The sequence below is a fragment of the Schizosaccharomyces osmophilus genome, chromosome 2, assembly GCF_027921745.1.
Source record: "Schizosaccharomyces osmophilus chromosome 2, complete sequence".
NCBI lineage: Eukaryota > Fungi > Ascomycota > Schizosaccharomycetes > Schizosaccharomycetales > Schizosaccharomycetaceae > Schizosaccharomyces > Schizosaccharomyces osmophilus.
The window spans coordinates 1,811,513-1,830,816 of NC_079239.1; the positions used below are offsets into that span (position 1 = coordinate 1,811,513).

Genomic DNA, 19,304 nt, shown 5'->3' on the forward strand with positions numbered 1-19,304 from the left:
GTCCAAAAATGAGTAAAGACTCATCAAACGGCGCGTCTGCTAGTTTTGCAGAAAAAATAAGCGGTACAGCGAAGATAGATTCCTCTTTAGACAATTTATTTAAGCAATCTGTATGGAAACTTTTATTATATTTTAACTGACTAACTAAAAAAGAAACCGCTTTCGCGTCCTGCTTTCAAAGAACCCACCAAAATATCGTTACCAAGCACAGATGAAATTGTTGATGAAAGTCCTGAACAAGGAACCGAGATTGAAGTCGAAAAAAAGAAATTAAAAGAAAAGAAGAACCAATCCAAGAAGAAGAAAAAGTCTGGTTTGGACAGTGACAATCTCGAAGCCGATTATTTTGATAAATTAAGAGAAGAGGAAGTAGTCGAAAAGGAAGTAGTTAAAAAGGATGCAGAAAGCGAAGACGAAGAGGAACGATCTAAAAAGGAAAATAAAGAGCAAGGATCCGAAAAAGAGAAACAAAAGTCAGAACAGGAGAAATTGGAACAGAGGGCAATAAAACACCAACAAGAAGTTAAAATTCAACAAGAGCTCCAAAAGTCCGAAAAAACTATTTTCGTAAATAACTTGCCATCTAAAATTGTTGTAGACAAGGTATGGAACTTATTTTTAGAATAACCTTTTTACTAACAACAAATTAGCACGAATACAAGTCTTTTGCTAAGCATTTTCGTCAATTCGGAAACATCAAATCGATCAGGTTTCGCAGTTTGGCCTTTTCCGAATTTTTACCTAGGAAGGTTGCTTTTCTTGAAAAGAAACTTCATGCTGAACGTGATACAGTAAATGCTTACATTGTTTATGATGAAGCTTCATCTGCCAGAAATGCGTTATCATTGAATGCCACCATCTTTATGGATCGCCATCTTCGCGTAGATAGCGTTAGCCATCCTATGGCTAGAGATGTAAAACGCTGTATTTTCGTTGGTAATTTGGCTTTTGAGGCAGAGGAAGAGCCATTATGGCGCTACTTTGGACAGAGCGGTGAAATTGAGTATGTGCGTATTATTCGTGATCCCAAGACAAATTTGGGCAAAGGATTTGCCTATATTCAATTTAAGGAACCTCTTTCAGTTGACAAGGCTCTTTTGTTGAACGAAAAACAGATGCCAGAAGGAAGAACTCTACGTATTTCAAGAGCCAAAACTATCAAACCCAACGCTTCTACTCCTAATCGAAATGTAAAGACAAATGTAAAGACCAACAACCCAAAGGGTCGTACTTTGCAGGGTAGAGCCCGTAAATTGATAGGTAAGGCAGGAAATGCTTTGGTTGAACAGAACTTGTCTTTAGAAGGCCATCGGGCTAAACCGGGCGAAAATCCTTTAGCAAAGAAAAAGAAGCCTAGCAAAAAGCGTAAGGAACGTGCCGATACTTGGAAGCAAAATAATTCCAAGAAGGCTAAGGTCTAAATGGGAATTTTTAGTGAAAATCAATCAGCATGGGTTAATAAAGGTTTTTTGTGATTTAGGTTCTTTATATGCAACTTGATATATATATAATAATAATTTAAATCTTATTAAGGTTCTTTTTTATGATTTCCAAAAGGTAAACATGCTTAGCTTGGAGTATATTTGTTTACATTCCTATGAACTATCGTTTGTTGATTTTTTTTCCCCTTTGCGAATACTCAATGGCTGGACTAATTATTAAACAAGCACATTTAACCAGTGTTGAAGAAAAATGCGAGTCTTGAGGTTCATTGTTGCTTTGTTGACGTTACAAATTTCAGAAAAAAAGTTTGTATGCAGCTCGATAATAAAACGCACAATCAATCCTCCCGAATCAATTGTGTTACAAACACTTCACACAAAATATTGGTCATTTAAGGCTCATGTTCCTGTTAATTATGATCCCCAAAGTAAAGGTAAGAGACAAATGGGCATTTAAGGCTCTAATTAACAAAATAACATAGGCTTCATGGTACATCATGATGGTACCCATTTGTATATGGGTGAGTATCCAGGAACAATTTTACTGCGGACTGAGTACAAGGACGATTTGACATTGCATACGAAAGATCGTAAGGCTTTGGTGTATCACCCACTCAACCCTTTAGGTTTGGAGCATGAAGCAGGATCCCCGTTCTTTATTGAAATGGTAGAAGAAAGAAGGGAGCCAGAAAGTCCTTACATGCTTTTCTACTCAACATCTCTGCATTTCACAACCTGCAAAGAAAACGAAAAATGGATTATTTACTCCGGCGACATGAACATCCCTTCACTTGATTGTGTTCCAATAGAACTTGTCGGAATCAGGTACAAAGGATGGAGGACAAATGACAAAAGACCTTTTACTATCAAGAACCCGGGAGAAGATGGATTGGATGCTCCTTGGAATGACCAGTTGATTCCTATGTAAGCTTCAGTCTTTGACATTACTCTCATCCTTAATTCTTGAAGGATTAAGAGCAAACAAAATCGATTGTAGCCCTTCTATTACTTAAACCTCATATAATTGGATTCAACATTCCACATAAGTGAGAGATGACTGCAGCAAATCTCGTATGAACTTGGAAACAAAGTTAATGTTTAGCAACCCACAAATTGTACATACGATGCCACGTTAAAAGCTTTTGAGCTCAATTCTAAGTGTAACGATTTTAGTTTTATCCAAGCACATTTATTTTATAGCCTTTATGAAAATAAAATACAACTTGTTATAAGCTATTTCGCAAAAGTTAGTTGGAAAAATTGGCTTTCTGCACAACTTCATATTGGTAGTTTCCTGCCAACATCTTGAATTCCTAGAATCACAGGTTAAATAACAAAATCAGTTTTATCGATAAAAGTAAGCCTGAAAATATAATTCATTACTAATTTTTATTTGGTTGAAGAAGTCTTGGTTTTTTTTCTTTGAACAAACTAGAAAACACTACTTGCTACAGAACAAGGACATTGATCTGAAATGAGTGTTGTGAATGAAAAGCTGAAGCTCGAAAATATCCGCTCTGCACTAATCCGTCAAGAGGACACTATAGTCTTTGATTTTTTGGAACGTGCTCAGTTTCCTGTAAATGAGAAAGTTTACAAGGAAGGAAGTGAAGGTTGCTTGAACTTGCAGCAAACTGATAAAAGCTTCTTAGAGTTTCTTTTGCACGAAGAGGAAAAGCTTTATTCGCTCGTAAGACGTTATGCTAGTCCTGAAGAATACCCTTTTACATCGGATTTACCAGAACCCATCCTGCCTGATTTTAAGAAACCTTTTCCACTACATAGGAACGAGGTAAATGTGAATGCTGAAATTTATGACTATTATGTGAAGGAAATTGTGCCAAAGATCTGCGCCAACGGCAACGACTCTGACAATTTTGGCAGCACAGCAGTAAGTGATATCCGATGCCTCCAATCTCTATCTAGAAGAATCCACTATGGAAAATTTGTCGCAGAAGCAAAATTTTTGGCCAATCCAGAGAAATACAAAAAATTGATTGAAGCTCGTGATTCAGAAGGAATAATAAACGCGATTGTCGACCCCGTACAAGAAGGACGTGTGTTACAACGTCTTCATTATAAAGCTTTAACTTATGGTCGTGATTCCGCAGACCCTACCAAGCCAACGGATAAAATTAATGCTGATACGGTCGTTTCCATCTACAAGGTATGACAGTCTTTCTCTAATGTTTTTTCACTAACCAATGCTTAGGAGTACGTGATTCCCATGACTAAAAAGGTAGAAATAGATTATTTACTTAATCGTCTCAAGGACTAGATGGCACTCTTGCTAGAGATTACTTACAATAAATCCTAGATGTGAAACTCTTTTTAAGTTATAAAGAAATGAATTTCAATTTCAAAAAATATTATTATAATGAAGAGTAATCTTGAATCGTTTCTCAACTCACTGAAGGACTTTTGATATAGTCATTACTTGTTTTCTCGAAGGAGGTCATTATAAATCTTCATTTCGGCACCTGCGCGGTTTAGGCCACATTTCTCATAAAATTTAACATTGGTTTCGGAGCAGTCAAGGATTAGTTTGTAACAGTTCAAAATGAAAGCCAATTTCGTAAGGGTTTGAATCAAAAGTTTGCCAATGGAACGGTTTTGAAACTTGGGATGGACGACAACGTCTTCTACATGTGCACAAATTCCATTGCCGCGTATGAATTTCCTTTCCACAAATAGAGTGGCTGTTCCGACCTAAAAAAGTCAGTACATATTCATCGAAAGCAAAACACTTCGCTTACTATTTTACGGCTTTCTTTATCTTCGACAACTATAGTATAATAAGTGTCTGGAAAATCTTTTTTTAATTCCAAAAATCGTTTTTGATAAGAAGCCAAGGTTGGACGAACAGTAGCAGCAACCAAGACATCAAGGAGATCCAAATACTCTGTAAAGAAAAAGGTAAGTTTATTAACACAAAATAGAAACTTCTTACCGTCGTTTATGTCACTCAAATATAGAGGGCGGATCGTAATATCTGTGCGACCATTTGAAACTTCAGTTGCAGGGGATTCCAGAAGAGATTCATCAAACAAGCTCTCCGATTTTACACTCTTACTAGATCCATGAATCTCTTCTTTTTGTTGAATCTTAGTAGCAATACGAATGTTTTTTGTAACAGCAGGCTGATATCCGAAAAGAGGACTCGTTTCCAAAAATGCAAACAAGGGTGCAAAGAAAATAGACTGAACAAGGTTATCAAGAAGCGCGGGTCTCTTTTTTTCAAAAACACCGTGACCAATGAATTGTAGTACCCAACTTATGATATGTAAAAAGATAGCAGTCGAATTCACTGTGGATTGAGACCATCGTTGAAACAACAACTTCGGCAACAAAATCGAATACAAATAGAGAGCAGGAGCGTATAGCAAACCATCTATGAAATCAATGCATAAATAGAACCCTTGATATATAGTAGCGATTAAAACAGCCAAGTTCACATGAAAAGAAGAATTGAGCAACCTCACATCGAAATTGGAGAATAAAATCAAAGCCGTGCACAAAAGTAAAGGAATACACACTGCGATAGAGTTAGACCAAAATTTCTAAGTAAACCCATGATGTACCTTGGTGAATTCGAATATTAACGGCGTTCGAATGATATGCCGCATAAAACCTGTAGCTTGTACTAAGCTTCGCAAATTAGTAACTATTTAAAATATATTCTAGCGCTTACCATCGACATTATTATTTACCGGTTTGAACGCTTTGCTTAGTATGTTAATAGCTGGAGAGGTATTTTCCAAACTGAATTAGCGAATTTTAATCAAAAGACGTAACGGTTAAATCACAAACAGTAACTTGCCTTCTCTAATTTTATGAGCGTTAATATGCGTTATGAGCACCTGAGTAACTCGAAACAGAAAGAATGTATACTTTACAATGAGAAAGAATCTCATAATCATTTAGGCAGCAAAAGTTATACAATAGTTTATTTGACAAGCTTCAGTTTTAAAGGACGTAGGACTAACTACATAAATATACTATTTTTATATCTTATCTTGCAAACAAAAAGAAGAATTTAAAAAGTACAAGACATTATGTATGTACGGTGACTGAGGAAATGATCATATTTTCATCAAAAAAAAAGAACATCAAAATCCAAATGGATTATCTGGCGTAGCTTGAGTTATACTCGCTTTCCTGGCATTGGGATTTTCGTTATGGTCTACTGCAGTAAAAGAAGGTTGATAGTAATCAGATGGCTGCTGCATGTTTTCGTAGCCTGAAGGCATATATAAGCCTGGATTTGAAACTGGATCATTTGATATTTCATTTGGCGTACCCCCATAATGCTGACCGTATCCATATCCAGCACCGTATGCATCATACCCATTGGTATCATAACCATAGGCCATTTGTTGTGAAGGATCATAGTAGTTTTGCATATAAGGTTGCTGCATCCCCATTTGACCTTGCATATCTGTTCCATAATATCCTTGTTGATCCATAGGTGCGTACATGTTTTGTTGGTCATATGCAAACGGAGTGGGCGCAACATTATAATACATTGACTGGTCATTAAGGTTAGGTTGCATATTATACCCGTAGCTCGGTTGCATAGGAGCGGGGGTGAGAGGTTGTTGAAAACCAGTATACTGACTTTGTAAACCGGTTGGTTGAGATGCCAAATCCATCCTCTGACCTTGCATGTTCGACATAATATCATGTTGTTGACCAGTGCTTTGAGGCATTACGGATTTAGCCTGCTGAGGCATAGCCCCAGTTGGTTGATATTGCATTCCAGTTGACTGCATTGCAATACCCGTCATCTGACTATTCAGGCCAGTTGGTTGGTATTGCATCCCAGTAGGTTGAGCAGGAAATCCAGTTGGCTGGGTCTTGATGCCAGTAGGTTGAGAAGCTATATAATCCATCGGCTGTTGATGTCCAGTTGTCTGCATAGATAATACTGGCATTTGAGCTTGGAAGCCAGTAGTCTGAGCGGGTAAAGCACTGGCAGGTGGTTGAAACCCTGTTGGTTGGACGTACAGAGGGGATTGAAAAGGGTCTGAATAAGTCGGGGGTGGAGCTGTAAAATAAGCATTTTGAATGGTAATACCGGTAGGTTGCGGTGCTAGAGATGGCTGAGATGATTTTTCGTTATCTTCGACCTTCTTTTCAGAAACCTTTGCAGTTGGAACCGATGAAGGACGAGGAGCAGGCTCAGAAATCTTTTGTTTTTCGGACAAACCCATTTTCTGCATATCCGATTCCAGTTGAGTTTTGTGTTGAGGAACTGAAGACGATCTGATAGTAGGTTCTTCAATAGGTCTATTTGACCAGGCATCATCCTCAAATTGTTGATTCATCGCAATCGCAGGCTCGGTATTCAAAGCCCTGGAGGGTGTGGGCTGTGGCATTTGCACTTCAGGAGTAGATGAAGATGGAGACAGAGATTTCATTTCTGCGACAGAAGGCCTTAAAACAGCAGGGCTAGAAGATACTCCATTAAGTTCGTTCACATGCTTCATGACACGAATCACATCACCTTCTTTAAGACCTAAAGTCCGCAACATTTCAGGCGTCAAAGAAGGAATACATGTTTCATCCAAATGCTCATTGTTAAAATTACGGGTATAGCGGTTACAGACAGTGAAATCAACACCGCAGCGAAGGAAAAAGTCAAACCAGTCGTATGTAATTCTAGGTCTCTCCTCAATAACATCGATTTTATCTTTAGCTTCGGTGCCAATAGGAGGAACTAAAGTTGGTCTGCTTTGAGGACGAGCAGGCTGTGGTGGAGGAATATCCTCATCATTTTCTTTCGCGTGTTTACTACGGGGTTCCTTATGTGTTTCCTTGCGCCGTTCAGAACGGGAATAAACCTTCTTGCCAGTCATAAGCTCCACGAAATCAAGGTCTTTGTAAGACATTTTCGTACTTGGTACAGAAATCTTCACACCATTCGATTTATGTAAGTGAATTTTATCATCACTAAAACCCAAAAAATCAGCATCAACCTTAAAAGCACCAGTTCTGTCGGTCCAAGTACGAAGTTTCGTAACATCAGGCTTGACGACAGAATGACTACGAGATCTTCTGTGAGTATCCTTCTTTTCAGGCTTTGGTTCCTCTTTTTGTTCGTGTCGAGAAGATTTTCTCGATAAGTTTCCAGTGGAAGGTTTGGAAGCAGACCTCTCATTAATTGAAGCATCTGACTTGACGAAACTGGCTGGAACCACACCCTCTTTACCATTTAAACGGCACTTCCACCAATCACTACTAGCAGTATCATTTATGATAACAACTCGATCATCTACACTCACAGTCAACTCATCAGGGGCTTCGGCTTCAAATCCATAAACAATGGTACCCATTTTTTCGGCACCCGAAGGAGCAGCCGATGTTCCTTCGTCAGCAGGTGACCTACTACTGTTGTATACAGTGGAAGCTTCATAGAAACCAGTTCTTCCACCATTAGCACCAGATTTTTCAGAAGCCTCGTTCAACTTGTACAAGGCAGAATCAGATGGCAGATTAGGCATAGGTTTGCCACTAGCTTCAGCAATTTCTCGAAGACCAGCTGCTCTAGTGGATCCAGCAACGTCGCCTAAAGTACGAATGATGCTATCAGCATTTCCATTGCTATTAGCATGCAAATGTAAGGAGCTAATTCCCTCATCTCGTTTATATTCAACAAAAACGTGCTTTCGTTCAGCAGAATAATTTATCAGGTCGGTAACCGAAAAGATTTCCGCATTTTCCATGCTCTTTGTGAAGGTAAGTACGACGGATCTGTTATTGATAGCGAGAATCCCAGTACGCTTCTTCTTCTTACCGACTACTTCACGAACCTCCCATTTCCTATAAGCAGGATCATCAAAGGACATATTGTTATCCATATTGCTTTCTTCTTGAACCCTTCCAGGCTGAAGTTTAATATGTCGACCAGGATCTCCATAAGCGTCTGATGGAGAAGTGGGAGAGGAAGGTACATTGGATCGTCGTGAAGTCGCGGTAGCAGTAGAAGTGCTTACGCTAGGCCTTGGAGGCTGTACGGGAGGTAAAGGGGGTGGTGGTGGAGAAGAAACAGACTTCGCAGGTCCGGCAGGTGCAGGAGGAGGTGGCGGTGGTGGTAAAGTCTCGGTCTGTGGTAGTGTATATGTAGGAGGAACCTTTTGCTCTCTGTTTGAAGTATAATAGTCATCAGGTTCATCAACGTCGGACAAGTCTTCTTCTTCGGCAGGAGCCACATTAGATGATGGTGATGAATAGTCTTGAGGTAATGGAGGGACAGGAGGTGGTGGAGGAGGAGAGGAAGCGGATGTAGGTGACTGAATAGGAGGTATTGGTGGTGGTGGTGGTTGTTGTATTTGCTGTTGAGGAAGACGGGTTTGCTGCGAAGGTGAAGGTCGTGGTTGAGACTCCACAGCAGAAGCCGGTGCTGGTGGAGCAGAGACACTTGGCGCCGATGTAGAAGCAGATGCATCTGAAGGTTCAAGATAATTCCTTGGGGCAAGGCCATATTGCTGATTGTATCTTGTCAAAACCCAATCTTCGTCAATGCTTCCGTAAGCATCCAACACCTGATCAGCTGGAAACGAAACCTCATCTATTGATTGCTTTTCATAATCATAAAGACTTTTCATCCTTGCTGAGGGTTCATCCTAAAGTTAGTTAGTACTTTGTTGCCTTGAGAATAAGACTGGCATCCATACCTCAGCAATGTAGTTCGAAGGAACGATACCAGTTTCTTCATCTTTGTCAGGACTATTGACGTTTCGTTTGACTAAATACCAATCATCTTCACCTTTTTGCAGAAGACAGATAATTTCGTCCTCCGCGATGAACAATTCTCGTTCTGTTTCTGGAATTTGTTCATTTGGATCGATTGGTTCCGGCTCATAACTGTACAAAACCTTGTAAATACCTATGATTGGTAAATTTGCCATTATGACAAATCGAGAGGTTGTACAGCTTTAATTGAAAGAAGGACTGAATCTTGGTAAAAAGATATAAGTCGACGTTGACTTTGGGTGACGACCTCTTACCAGCGGATTCATTATCTAATGTCTCGTTAATCCTCTGAATGTAATTTTACATAGCATTTTAGTTTTTGGTATTCTTTATACTGAGACTTACATCATTTCATTAATAAACAGCATAAATAATGATATTAATTAGAATGGAAAAGAAAGGAACCTTTTGTAGCTACTGTGTTAATGGATCATTGTAAGTAAGTAAAATAAAAAAAAATGTGACGTTCGCGTGTTGCCATTGCTTTATTATCAGACCCCGCTATTCTTTGAAGGAGTATGTGTTTAGTTGCTGATTGTTAATTGAATTGATGAGTACTTCCTGATTGTAAACTAGTTACATTTTTAGACAATATTTGTAAAAATAAAGATACATTGGCACGAATGTATGCATTTAATATATCATAATTTCGTAAACAAAAAATATTACGAAAAATTTGGACACACTGGGGATTGAACCCAGGCCAACTCGCATGCAAAGCGAGCATGCTACCACTGCATCATATGCCCGAAACTTGAAAGAGTTTATAAATATAGATATATATTTAGTAACCAATTTCATTGGCAAAATTGATACCTTGATGTTATAGTCGCTATATTTTTTTCCCAAACAATAAACGGGTTTGCAAAAAAAAAAAAAAAGGAAGCCTTCCATCGTGAGTGTGATTAAGTAGTGGCAGATTTGCTTCCCAAGTAGTGCATACTATGAATAACCTATGCTAACAGCAAGGCTTTAAAAAAAATAAATAAATTGGGTTCTTATTTAACCGCGAACTGTGGTTTTTTTTATCAAACTTTCTATAAAAGTTACGTTCTTCTTTGTTTTTGTGATACAGAGACTTGTTCCTACTATAACAATTTGTCTATGTTTAGCTCTTGTCTTGAATACATGCTTTTTTCGACTTTCCAATTTAAATTTTTACAAATCCAAGTGTTTAAAAAAGTTAAACAATTCCTACTTGAAAATGAAATGAATCGATTATATTTGACATTTACAGCCATGTTTACAAACAAAACCAGAAAGTAACGTCGTTACTTACGTAGAGAAACAGCCAGTTTCACAAACCCTACCCTACTGGTTAATGAACCGTCACACACAACAAGGAAGAACTTTACCACTGTTCTCTTGCTCGAAACAATACTGCAATGGCGGCTTCCATCATTCCCCAAGATGTTTCCTTAGACGAAACAGGACATATCAAGTTGTTCAACAAGTTCCCTTTTGAGGGTGTTGAAGTTAAGGATATTTCCTTGGTGTAAGTGCTTTTTTATGAGTAGAATGGCGTCGTGAAAAATGGGTTCTCAACTTGTACCCCTTTTCCGATGATTTCGAATGAGATAACTTCTTATATAAATAAAAAAAACTAATTCTTGTTTTAGTGACTATATCACTGTTGGCAATGGTCAACCTCTTCCTCACACCGCTGGCCGTTTCCAAGCCAAGCGTTTCCGTAAGGCTCGTTGCTTCATCGTCGAGCGTTTGGCCAACAGCTTGATGATGAACGGCCGTAACAACGGTAAGAAGCTTTTGGCTACTCGTATTGTCAAGCACGCTTTTGAGATCATTGCCCTCTTGACCGACCAAAACCCTCTCCAAATTTTGGTCGACGCCGTTGCCGCTTGTGGTCCTCGCGAAGACTCCACCCGTATTGGTAGCGCTGGTACAGTTCGCCGTCAAGCCGTTGACGTTTCTCCTCTTCGCCGTGTCAACCAAGCTATCGCTTTGATCACCGTTGGTGCTCGTGAGGCTGCTTTCCGTAACGTCAAGTCTATCTCTGAGTGCTTGGCTGAGGAAATCATTAACGCTGCCAAGGGTTCTTCCAACTCTTATGCCATCAAGAAGAAGGATGAACTTGAGCGTGTTGCCAAGAGCAACCGTTAAAAAACACATACATTATGGTATGGAGGATTATTATTTAGTCATAATACAGTCTACGTTTTGCTTGGAAAAAAGTATTTGACTAAGTTGCTTGTAACACATTGGTAACCGACCACTGGTTGTAAATTAAAATTTTCTTTCAAAAACAATACCATTGAAAAGTTGTAGAAGTAGAAAAAACAAACTATATTTCATGCCAACTTTGTTTCACGAAGAAAACTACAGGGTTGAATATGTTGTTGCTCTTCATAAATGGGAGTTTAACAAAAAATCAATCGTTCAGCGTGGATATTCTCTAACTAACACATAATTATGTGAGGGAATTAATGTATTATTAGTTGTATGCTTCCGCCGTTAAGTCTATAAGTTATGGGAAAACATAATGGTTTTATTTTGCCAAATTCGGCTTGGCATAACGAAAATTATGTTTTTTTCTTTTTTCTAAATGAAGAGCAGTAGACAGAAAAGAAAGCCCAAATTTTTTTTTTTTTCAAATACATAAGGGGATAAAAAAGAGTGATGAACTGAAACAAAAATAAACTGGAAAAGAAAACAAATCGTTTCAAGGCAACAAAAAAAGAGATATGAGAGGATAACAACGAGAATCCTTCCACAGTATGTCTAAACCATATACTTTTGGTATACACCAACGACCGAGTTGAAAACGACCAAAAGAATACCACCACCAGGGCCCAAACGAAGGACCTTGGGGATAAAGCCCTTGTAGATAGCAGTAAAGCCTTCTTCCCTAGTAATTGTAAAAAGAGCAGGAAAAGCCCAATTGTACTTGGGGACTTGACCGGCGATACGAGGAGCAGTTTGTACACGGGATTTGACGACATCAAATGGGGTACTCAGAAAAGTACCAAAGACACCACCGATAGTACCAGCAATAAGATTATTGCACATTTCACCAGTCTTATTCGTAGCGGGTTGAAGAGAACCACGGACCTTTTGAATAAGACCAAAGTAACCAGCATTCCAAACGATGTGACGCCACATAGTTGCTTCGAAACCATTGTAAAGAGCCAATATACCTTCATGTTTAACCACCTTGGAGAGGCAATCAAATGTTCCATTGTACTTGGAAGCATTGTTGACGTCTTGAAGACGGATTTTCATTAATTCAAAGGGGACGACAACAAAAGATTCAGTGAAACCAGCACATGAACCAGTAAGTACGGAAAGGGCGGGTGTATTCTCTTTTCTTCCAAAAAAGTTGCGCCAGAATTTCCCATAGGCATCGTTGGAAGCGAATTTCAAAGCACGCTTGGGAGCTTCCATCATAACAGGAGGTAGGATTCCACGGTAAAGACGAGAAGCTCCTTCCTTTTGGACGATCTTCTTTAAGCAGTCAAAAGTTCCATTATACTCGGATTTTCCGACAGTCAACTGCATACGTGTTTTTACCACATCCAAGGGATACAAAGAAAGTACCTAGCAAGTTAGAGCAAGCCCTATAGACACCACAAAAGCACACAGTAGGGAAAAACTACAGTGTAAAGGCACCTTGAAATTTCTGACAGAAGAAAGTGAAGATTTGATATTGATGTAGCTCAGTTCACCCAAGTGTTTCAAACAGATGGGACATCTCTCCTCAGATTATAATCCTGTATAGGTCCACTATCCTACTTCACCATCAGACTATCTGTTTGCTATTGTGCTTTCATCGCAAATTACATACCTCAGAAATACCAGCAACAGCACCAGCGGTAAAAGTCACAGGGAATGGAATATCGTCAGAAGGCATTTGGAAAGTTGGCTAAGTCCACCTTTCGAAAGCTGATGTCGAAGTGGTTGGAAGAAGTCAAGTTAAGTGAGACTCGGGATGGGTGATCAAGTCCACACATTGATAAGACCCGTATGTTTCCGCAATTTGCCTTATGAAAACTGATAAGCGACGATGTCCTTAGTCTCTTTAAAGAAGAAAATTTCCTGCCTTATCGAGCAACATGTTACTTGAACATGTAAACAAACCAATTCCAAGGTATGCGATAGAAGGATTTCTTTTAAGACTTTACGACACGAAAAGGTCGTAATAAAAAGGCTTTCTGTAGAATATAATTACAATAATAATGTATTGTATGAAATTGAAATATTGACTTACTTTTAAACAGCTACAGCTTGGGAGCATGTTTTTTGGTAGAAAAATAACTGTGAGCTCAATGAAAATTTTTGCAAGCTATCAAAGAAGTATGCTATTCCATAAACAAAAAATATAATTGAGAAACAAAAAAGGAAAACTTATTGTATGGAAGAAAGTGAATGAATAAAAGTAGAGGACGCGGAATTTTTAGGTTGTTTTCTCTTTGATTGAGTTCCATAGACATAATAATGCAATCAACACCAACACGGCCAAACCCAAATTCATTGCAATGAAACCGACTGTTGTTATATTGTAAATGGCACCTCCCGTAATAGCGCCCACAGTGTCAGCCAAAGAGATACCGACTTGGACAACGATGCTCACCAAGATTTGAAATTTAGGGTGAAGCTGCTTGGAGGAAAGAGACATAAACGGAGCAGCGCCAACACCAAAACCAAAGGTCATTAGAGAATAAATAACAAAGTATGGCTGAACAGGAAGCTTGTGCACAGCATCTAAAATCAAATGCACGACGAGAGCTATAGTTCCCAATAAAACACCAAGTAACATAATTTGGCGATCTTCAAGCCATCTGGATAAGAGCGTGCTAAACAGAATAAAAGGCGCTACGACGAGCGAGGAAAGTGCTAAGAAATTACCTGTTTGAAAGGGATTGTAGTCGTACGCTCTACTCGCATAAATAGGAATACTTGTTTGGTATCCCATGACGGTAAAATAACAAGAGAAAGCGGCTAAAAACAGGAAGACCACAAAACATTTTTGTACAAATGACAAGCGGATTCCTCGACCTTGATTTGCTTCCGCTCTTTGAGTTAGATCCCTGTTATTTACTGGTAAGACCTCTTTGAAAAACAGTTTCAAAAATACCATATACACAGCCCATGCAATCAACATAAACCAGGAGCCAGCGGTGTATTCATTCCAGTAGAGATTTTTACTGTTTCGGGATGCTTTAGCCAAGACACCTCCTATAAAAGCACCTGACATGAAACCCAAAGTTTGAGCAAGGATATTCAAAGTCGAAAGAAAGGTTGATCGGTTCCTTCCGACAAATTCCTTGTCGGCTAAATACTTTTTGTGGTACAAAAACATCGTAAACCCAATACCGTTAAACATACGTCCAATCAAAATTAAATAGACCCAATGAGCACGATATGCCAAGCTGTATAGCATGTGCCCAATAATTTGTGAAAAGCAAGATATAAGCAAGGGTCGGAAATAGAGCGTATACCCATGAGCAGATTTTGGATTTGCGAAAAGAAGCATTGGGTACATAAATGCTAACGAAACAAGGGTTGGAATACCAATTACAAGACCGGAAAATGCGTCCGTTCCACCCAGGTATTGTGTATACGCTGCTGAAATCGGTAAGGCTGTAGTTGCAGTCATTTCGCACATAAGGTTGTTGATTAATATAAAAGCAATTGAGCGCTTTGGAGGAAGCATATTTGGGTCTTCTTCAAAATAGTACATTCCAGCTTCAGTTGTGGTTGAAACCTCCTCGACCTGCGTTTGCTTTTGCTTTTGCTTGTTTGGAAGTGTTTGCAACTCGATATTCTCAGCAACAGGTTCCACATTTTCAATTCGACTGAAAGCAGATGCTCGTCTCGTTGGCATTGATCCGACCATATGCCGCCGATGGCTCAACAGAACCCCTTCATTCTCTTGCGAGTTTTCCATCTTTTCGTGAAATTGAAGTTTTCAATTGCTTACTTACTTGAAGACCCCAATTGGAGGCAATGATTTTAAATATTTTATACTTTGATAAATTAGCTCTAATGATTAGAGAGCCTAGCTTCAAGTGCAAGATGATGGGTAAGCAAGAAGTAGAATTTTTTTTCACAAGTACAATTTTACACACATAGATTGTCATTAGATATTTCCAAACGACATACCCGAAACGAAAACGTTATCTGCGATTAACAATATCAGATGTCGCTTAGAGTAAAAAAAGAGAAATGTAAACAAACGATAAGGAGTTCATCAATTATCAGAATTCACTATTTTTATTTCTTCGTACTCTATTTGGAAAGACTTTTTGCTAACAGTGCTTGGTGTTGCGTTCAAAAAAGTTCCTTGAAAAGCATGTTTCCAACGTAGAAAACGAGCTGCGTATATTTAAAGACATAGAATAGTCCTTCATTGCCTTCTTTGGAGGTAAGCAATGGTTATTTGATTATTTGCCTACACTTGAACCCAAGGCGTAAAGAACCCATCCAAAAGATATGCATACTATGCTACTAGTATGACAATTCTTCTTATTTTTCTTGTTACCTTTTCTAGAGATGTACTATACAAACAGAAAAGAGAAAATTTGGGAATTTTAAAAATAATGGAGCGGCCGTTCATTCCTTGAATATCAATATCGTCTATGCCGTTTAAAACGATTGTGAAACCGACGATTCACTAGCAAATTTTGGCTTCCATAGTTCTTTCTACGAAAAAGGTGAGATTTTTTTTTTAACTTTTAGCTTTTCAGCTTTTGTTCTTGTTGTTGGTTTCTTCCCATCTTTGTTGGATTATCCTTTCTAAATGAAGCTGCAGTTAAGATACTTCCTCTATTGTTTTGTGAAATTTGATTGAAACCCTTTTTACTTCAAGTATATACAATGGAAGAAGAGCTTGTGCTTTTGCGAAAAGGTATTGCGTAGATCAACAACTAAAAGATTTCGTCAAATACTAACAACGAAATAACCTAGAGTTTTTGCAACGAATATATCACGACAAGCCAGGAGCGGATGCTACTCGGGAGGAGAAAGCGAAATGGTTTGAGAGTCGATCCGAGGAGGTCTCAAAAATGACTAACATACTCAATGAAGACAAAGAACAGTTGGCACCCTATGACAGGATGAAATATATGGATCAACTCTCTGACTTGATCGTACGGTTACATGAAACACGTTCTGAAATCCTACCTCGTCCTCCTTTTCGTTTCCATCGATCCAACCATGTGCAGCAGCAAACAAAATCAATCACTGGCAAGCAAATACGTGAAGATACAAAGCTCAAACGATTCGAAAATGAGACTCTTTTCTTGTCAAATCTGTCCAACGAAACCGTAGATGGTAATTTTTTCGATAATCAAGAGCAAAGGCCAATCAAGTTAATTGTACAAGGCTTAAGAGGATGCAATGTTCACATTCCAAGCTGTTCTACTGTTCACATCAATGAGTCAAATGACTGTACCTTTCACTTTCGCAACATTCAAGGATCCCTCCATATTTCTCAGTTAATAAACTCTCGGTTATATGCCTCTAGTCACCAGGTAAGGTTTCTTCGACACTTGGAAATTCCTCTTTTCTTCTTTTTTTTTTGTGGTTTCGCTAACAAAGCTAGTTTCGGCTACATGAATCCAATCATCTCTCTATTGAATTGCACTGCCAAACTTCGCCTGTTTTAGAGGGCTGTAATAATATCATCTTCAAGAATCCTAGTGCACATCCCATTTTGGATTTTTCTTGGGCTCGACCTGAACCATCCCCCAATTATCAAATAAGGTCATAATCTTTGTCACCAAGCACAGCATATTTCCGTTAGACGAACCCCACTAAGCTCTTTACCCTCTACTTGTTCGTTAGGAAACTCTCTTCGTAAAGTAGGAGTCTTCAAGAACAAACCGTTACCGTCTTTGTCATGAAAGTCATTCTTTTCAATACATTCTATTCCAATCAGTGTCTTGGACCATCTCCCTAAAGCTTTCTATCTTCATTTTCTCAAAAACTAAACAGAAAGAGCAATCGTTCAGCAACCTCCATCTCTTTCAGTTTTCTATGTTTTGAATTTATTTGAATTTTATTTATTTATTTCCTATGCAAAACACAATCACATCTCTTGCCTATTGTTTTTTGATAAGAACTAAGAACAAAAAGTGTAAATAAAGGAACGACCAGCATGTAACATGTAGCACTTCGTAGTCTCATAATAGCCACAAAGAGTGCTTTGTTCAGCGAAGACATTACGGTGCAAAAGAATATGAGCATATAACGAAATACTATATGTTGAAGCTTTGATTCATACGAAAAGTAAACAAGACACAAAGTAAACAAAATAGAAAATATAAACTATCTTCAAAGGCGATTCAACAAAAGAAACCGATAGATTTCAAGAATTCTCTATTGGAACGTTAAAGACCGAACATACAGATTAAAATCGGAATCTTGGTCGTAAATTCTATTTTTTTTATCGATCTACCAAACAGGTATTGAACAGCGTACATGCCATCTTTAATGAGAGAACCAAAACAGGTGACATTACTAATCAGAACCTCCTTATGATTATATGCCATCAGAAAGATCACCTGTTACTTAAGCGATTTCCAAATAATTTCAAAGGTACTTTCGACAGTTCCTTAACCATTTCAGAAGCTTCCAGTCATTACCAGAAAGAATTGCTGCACACCAACTCATATTTTGAAAATTGCATTACAACTGTGTAACATAATTGATAATTTTAAAAATCCATGGCAAACGAAGTACAGGTATTTGAACTGTAGCTTATGTGAAAATGATAGATTCTAACTGACTTTCCATTTAGCCGCACACCGAAACAGTGGAAATCAATTCCTTTCAACATACATCTTCTGGTAGAAATGTTCTTTCTGCAGCTTTTCATCCGCCAGAGGATGATATTGAATCCGATGAAAGAGCTCCTTTATATCAAAATCCACGACACTCTACAGACACAGAACCAGATGCTGTAGAATCAGAAACTCATCTTTCTTCTGAAAATATATCCTCAGATGGAAGATCCCCGCATTCACCACATGCTGCTTCAAGTTCAACTTCCCGTCAACCCAGAACCCACTATGTCGACAGCGTCTTTTCCAACCTTTCTGCTAAACCAACTGCAGAGCCTGAAAAAGAGAACGAAGAACCTCCTGTAAGTTAACTATCCTTTTACTTTCGTGGGCAGTCTTTTCATGTTCATGATTGTTATTTGATATAAAAAAAGCTCGTCGTGAAAATAGGGAAATGAGTATTAACTACTTTTAGACCTATGAAGAAGTTGCAGCTGATATTGCGCCGCCTTATTGGGACACCACAATGGTGGTTCCGAGCTTTGGAACCAACGAAATTTACATCGATGGAATGACGGTTGGTTCACCAATTGCCTTTTTTTGGAGTGCTCTAGTATCTTTTATATTTCCTTTCGTGGGCTTTCTTGTCACTTACGTTTTGTCTGCGACCCATTCCGGTCGCTACGGATCGCAGATCGGCTTGACCATGACCCTATTGCAAAGAGGATACAATATGGTGGTTGAAAGTGGAATGCTGCAAAATGATGGTAACGATGTTTCAGATGATTCTGATGAATTACCACACCAAAAGTTGATAGGTTGCATTCTTTTAATAACCGGTTGGTGTTTTTTCTTAGTAGACACTATTAATTTTATTCGCATCCGCCGGACAAAGAATGCTATCCAACAAACAAATCCCGAAAATGTGGCGCCTGAAGCTATTGTTTAATGTTCACCATACTCATTCGAGAATTCTACTCACATTTTTCGTTTTGCATCCCCCTTCTTCTTCCTATTCCATCCTATTTCTATTTAAGTTATAATTGTTGTTTCGTTGTCCTTGAGGTTGTTTTCAACGGTTTTTTTACGACTTTATCAGTGCCGATACCTGAATTGGGTAATCATGGAATTTAATCCCTCATGTACTATATATATGTTTTTTTCTTTTATTTATAAGCTTAACTAGAATACATACGTTCATAATGGCTTAATGAGGATACAGATTGGCACATAAGAAATAATTATATTGAAAAGTAATTGTTTGAAGTAAAATTCAATAACATTGTCCCTCTTGTGTTAGTAAATATAGCATATAAACTGTCATAAATAATTTCTAACATCTCTGACTTTAAACTTCAAAATTTAA

At 38.4% G+C, this 19,304-nt stretch overlaps 10 protein-coding genes and 1 non-coding gene across 11 annotated transcripts; 6 read left to right on the plus strand and 5 right to left on the minus strand.

Annotated features, from left to right (window-relative positions):
- Positions 1-8: 8 nt before the first annotated feature.
- nop12 (RNA-binding protein Nop12) lies at positions 9-1,421 on the plus strand (the record flags this gene model as incomplete). Its single annotated transcript, XM_056182116.1, has 3 exons — positions 9-110; positions 154-603; positions 651-1,421. The coding sequence occupies 3 exons, from the start codon at positions 9-11 to the stop codon at positions 1,419-1,421; spliced, it is 1,323 nt and encodes a 440-aa protein (XP_056037313.1).
- A 271-nt stretch (positions 1,422-1,692) lies between these two features.
- SOMG_03326 (Schizosaccharomyces specific protein Mde1) lies at positions 1,693-2,370 on the plus strand (the record flags this gene model as incomplete). The annotated part of the gene is made up of 2 exons (XM_056182117.1): positions 1,693-1,876; positions 1,925-2,370. The coding sequence occupies 2 exons, from the start codon at positions 1,693-1,695 to the stop codon at positions 2,368-2,370; spliced, it is 630 nt and encodes a 209-aa protein (XP_056037316.1).
- A 546-nt stretch (positions 2,371-2,916) lies between these two features.
- Positions 2,917-3,720, plus strand: aro7 (chorismate mutase Aro7; the record flags this gene model as incomplete). The annotated part of the gene is made up of 2 exons (XM_056182118.1): positions 2,917-3,609; positions 3,655-3,720. The coding sequence occupies 2 exons, from the start codon at positions 2,917-2,919 to the stop codon at positions 3,718-3,720; spliced, it is 759 nt and encodes a 252-aa protein (XP_056037315.1).
- Positions 3,721-3,875: 155 nt separating this feature from the next.
- On the minus strand, positions 3,876-5,142 carry mpo1 (ER membrane fatty acid alpha-oxygenase Mpo1; the record flags this gene model as incomplete). Its single annotated transcript, XM_056182119.1, has 5 exons — positions 3,876-4,151; positions 4,199-4,344; positions 4,393-4,977; positions 5,024-5,090; positions 5,134-5,142. 5 exons carry the CDS (start codon positions 5,140-5,142, stop codon positions 3,876-3,878), a joined length of 1,083 nt encoding a protein of 360 aa, XP_056037322.1.
- Positions 5,143-5,551: 409 nt separating this feature from the next.
- Positions 5,552-9,352, minus strand: shd1 (cytoskeletal protein binding protein Sla1 family, Shd1; the record flags this gene model as incomplete). Its single annotated transcript, XM_056182120.1, has 2 exons — positions 5,552-9,067; positions 9,119-9,352. The coding sequence occupies 2 exons, from the start codon at positions 9,350-9,352 to the stop codon at positions 5,552-5,554; spliced, it is 3,750 nt and encodes a 1,249-aa protein (XP_056037321.1).
- Positions 9,353-9,874: 522 nt separating this feature from the next.
- Positions 9,875-9,946, minus strand: SOMG_20183. Its single transcript has one exon. It is a non-coding gene; the product is annotated as a tRNA-Ala (tRNA).
- A 636-nt stretch (positions 9,947-10,582) lies between these two features.
- Positions 10,583-11,318, plus strand: rps502 (40S ribosomal protein S5; the record flags this gene model as incomplete). The annotated part of the gene is made up of 2 exons (XM_056182121.1): positions 10,583-10,692; positions 10,817-11,318. 2 exons carry the CDS (start codon positions 10,583-10,585, stop codon positions 11,316-11,318), a joined length of 612 nt encoding a protein of 203 aa, XP_056038784.1.
- A 618-nt stretch (positions 11,319-11,936) lies between these two features.
- On the minus strand, positions 11,937-13,065 carry SOMG_03331 (mitochondrial carrier, 2-oxoadipate/2-oxoglutarate; the record flags this gene model as incomplete). The annotated part of the gene is made up of 2 exons (XM_056182122.1): positions 11,937-12,752; positions 13,000-13,065. 2 exons carry the CDS (start codon positions 13,063-13,065, stop codon positions 11,937-11,939), a joined length of 882 nt encoding a protein of 293 aa, XP_056038785.1.
- Positions 13,066-13,608: 543 nt separating this feature from the next.
- Positions 13,609-15,102, minus strand: SOMG_03332 (transmembrane transporter; the record flags this gene model as incomplete). Its single annotated transcript, XM_056182123.1, has 1 exon — positions 13,609-15,102. The coding sequence occupies one exon, from the start codon at positions 15,100-15,102 to the stop codon at positions 13,609-13,611; it is 1,494 nt and encodes a 497-aa protein (XP_056038782.1).
- Positions 15,103-16,031: 929 nt separating this feature from the next.
- On the plus strand, positions 16,032-16,926 carry tbc1 (tubulin specific chaperone cofactor C, GTPase activating protein Tbc1; the record flags this gene model as incomplete). The annotated part of the gene is made up of 3 exons (XM_056182124.1): positions 16,032-16,062; positions 16,122-16,687; positions 16,759-16,926. The coding sequence occupies 3 exons, from the start codon at positions 16,032-16,034 to the stop codon at positions 16,924-16,926; spliced, it is 765 nt and encodes a 254-aa protein (XP_056038783.1).
- A 955-nt stretch (positions 16,927-17,881) lies between these two features.
- bsd1 (NEDD4 family-interacting protein-like protein) lies at positions 17,882-18,887 on the plus strand (the record flags this gene model as incomplete). Its single annotated transcript, XM_056182125.1, has 3 exons — positions 17,882-17,899; positions 17,956-18,300; positions 18,414-18,887. The coding sequence occupies 3 exons, from the start codon at positions 17,882-17,884 to the stop codon at positions 18,885-18,887; spliced, it is 837 nt and encodes a 278-aa protein (XP_056038780.1).
- Positions 18,888-19,304: the final 417 nt, after the last annotated feature.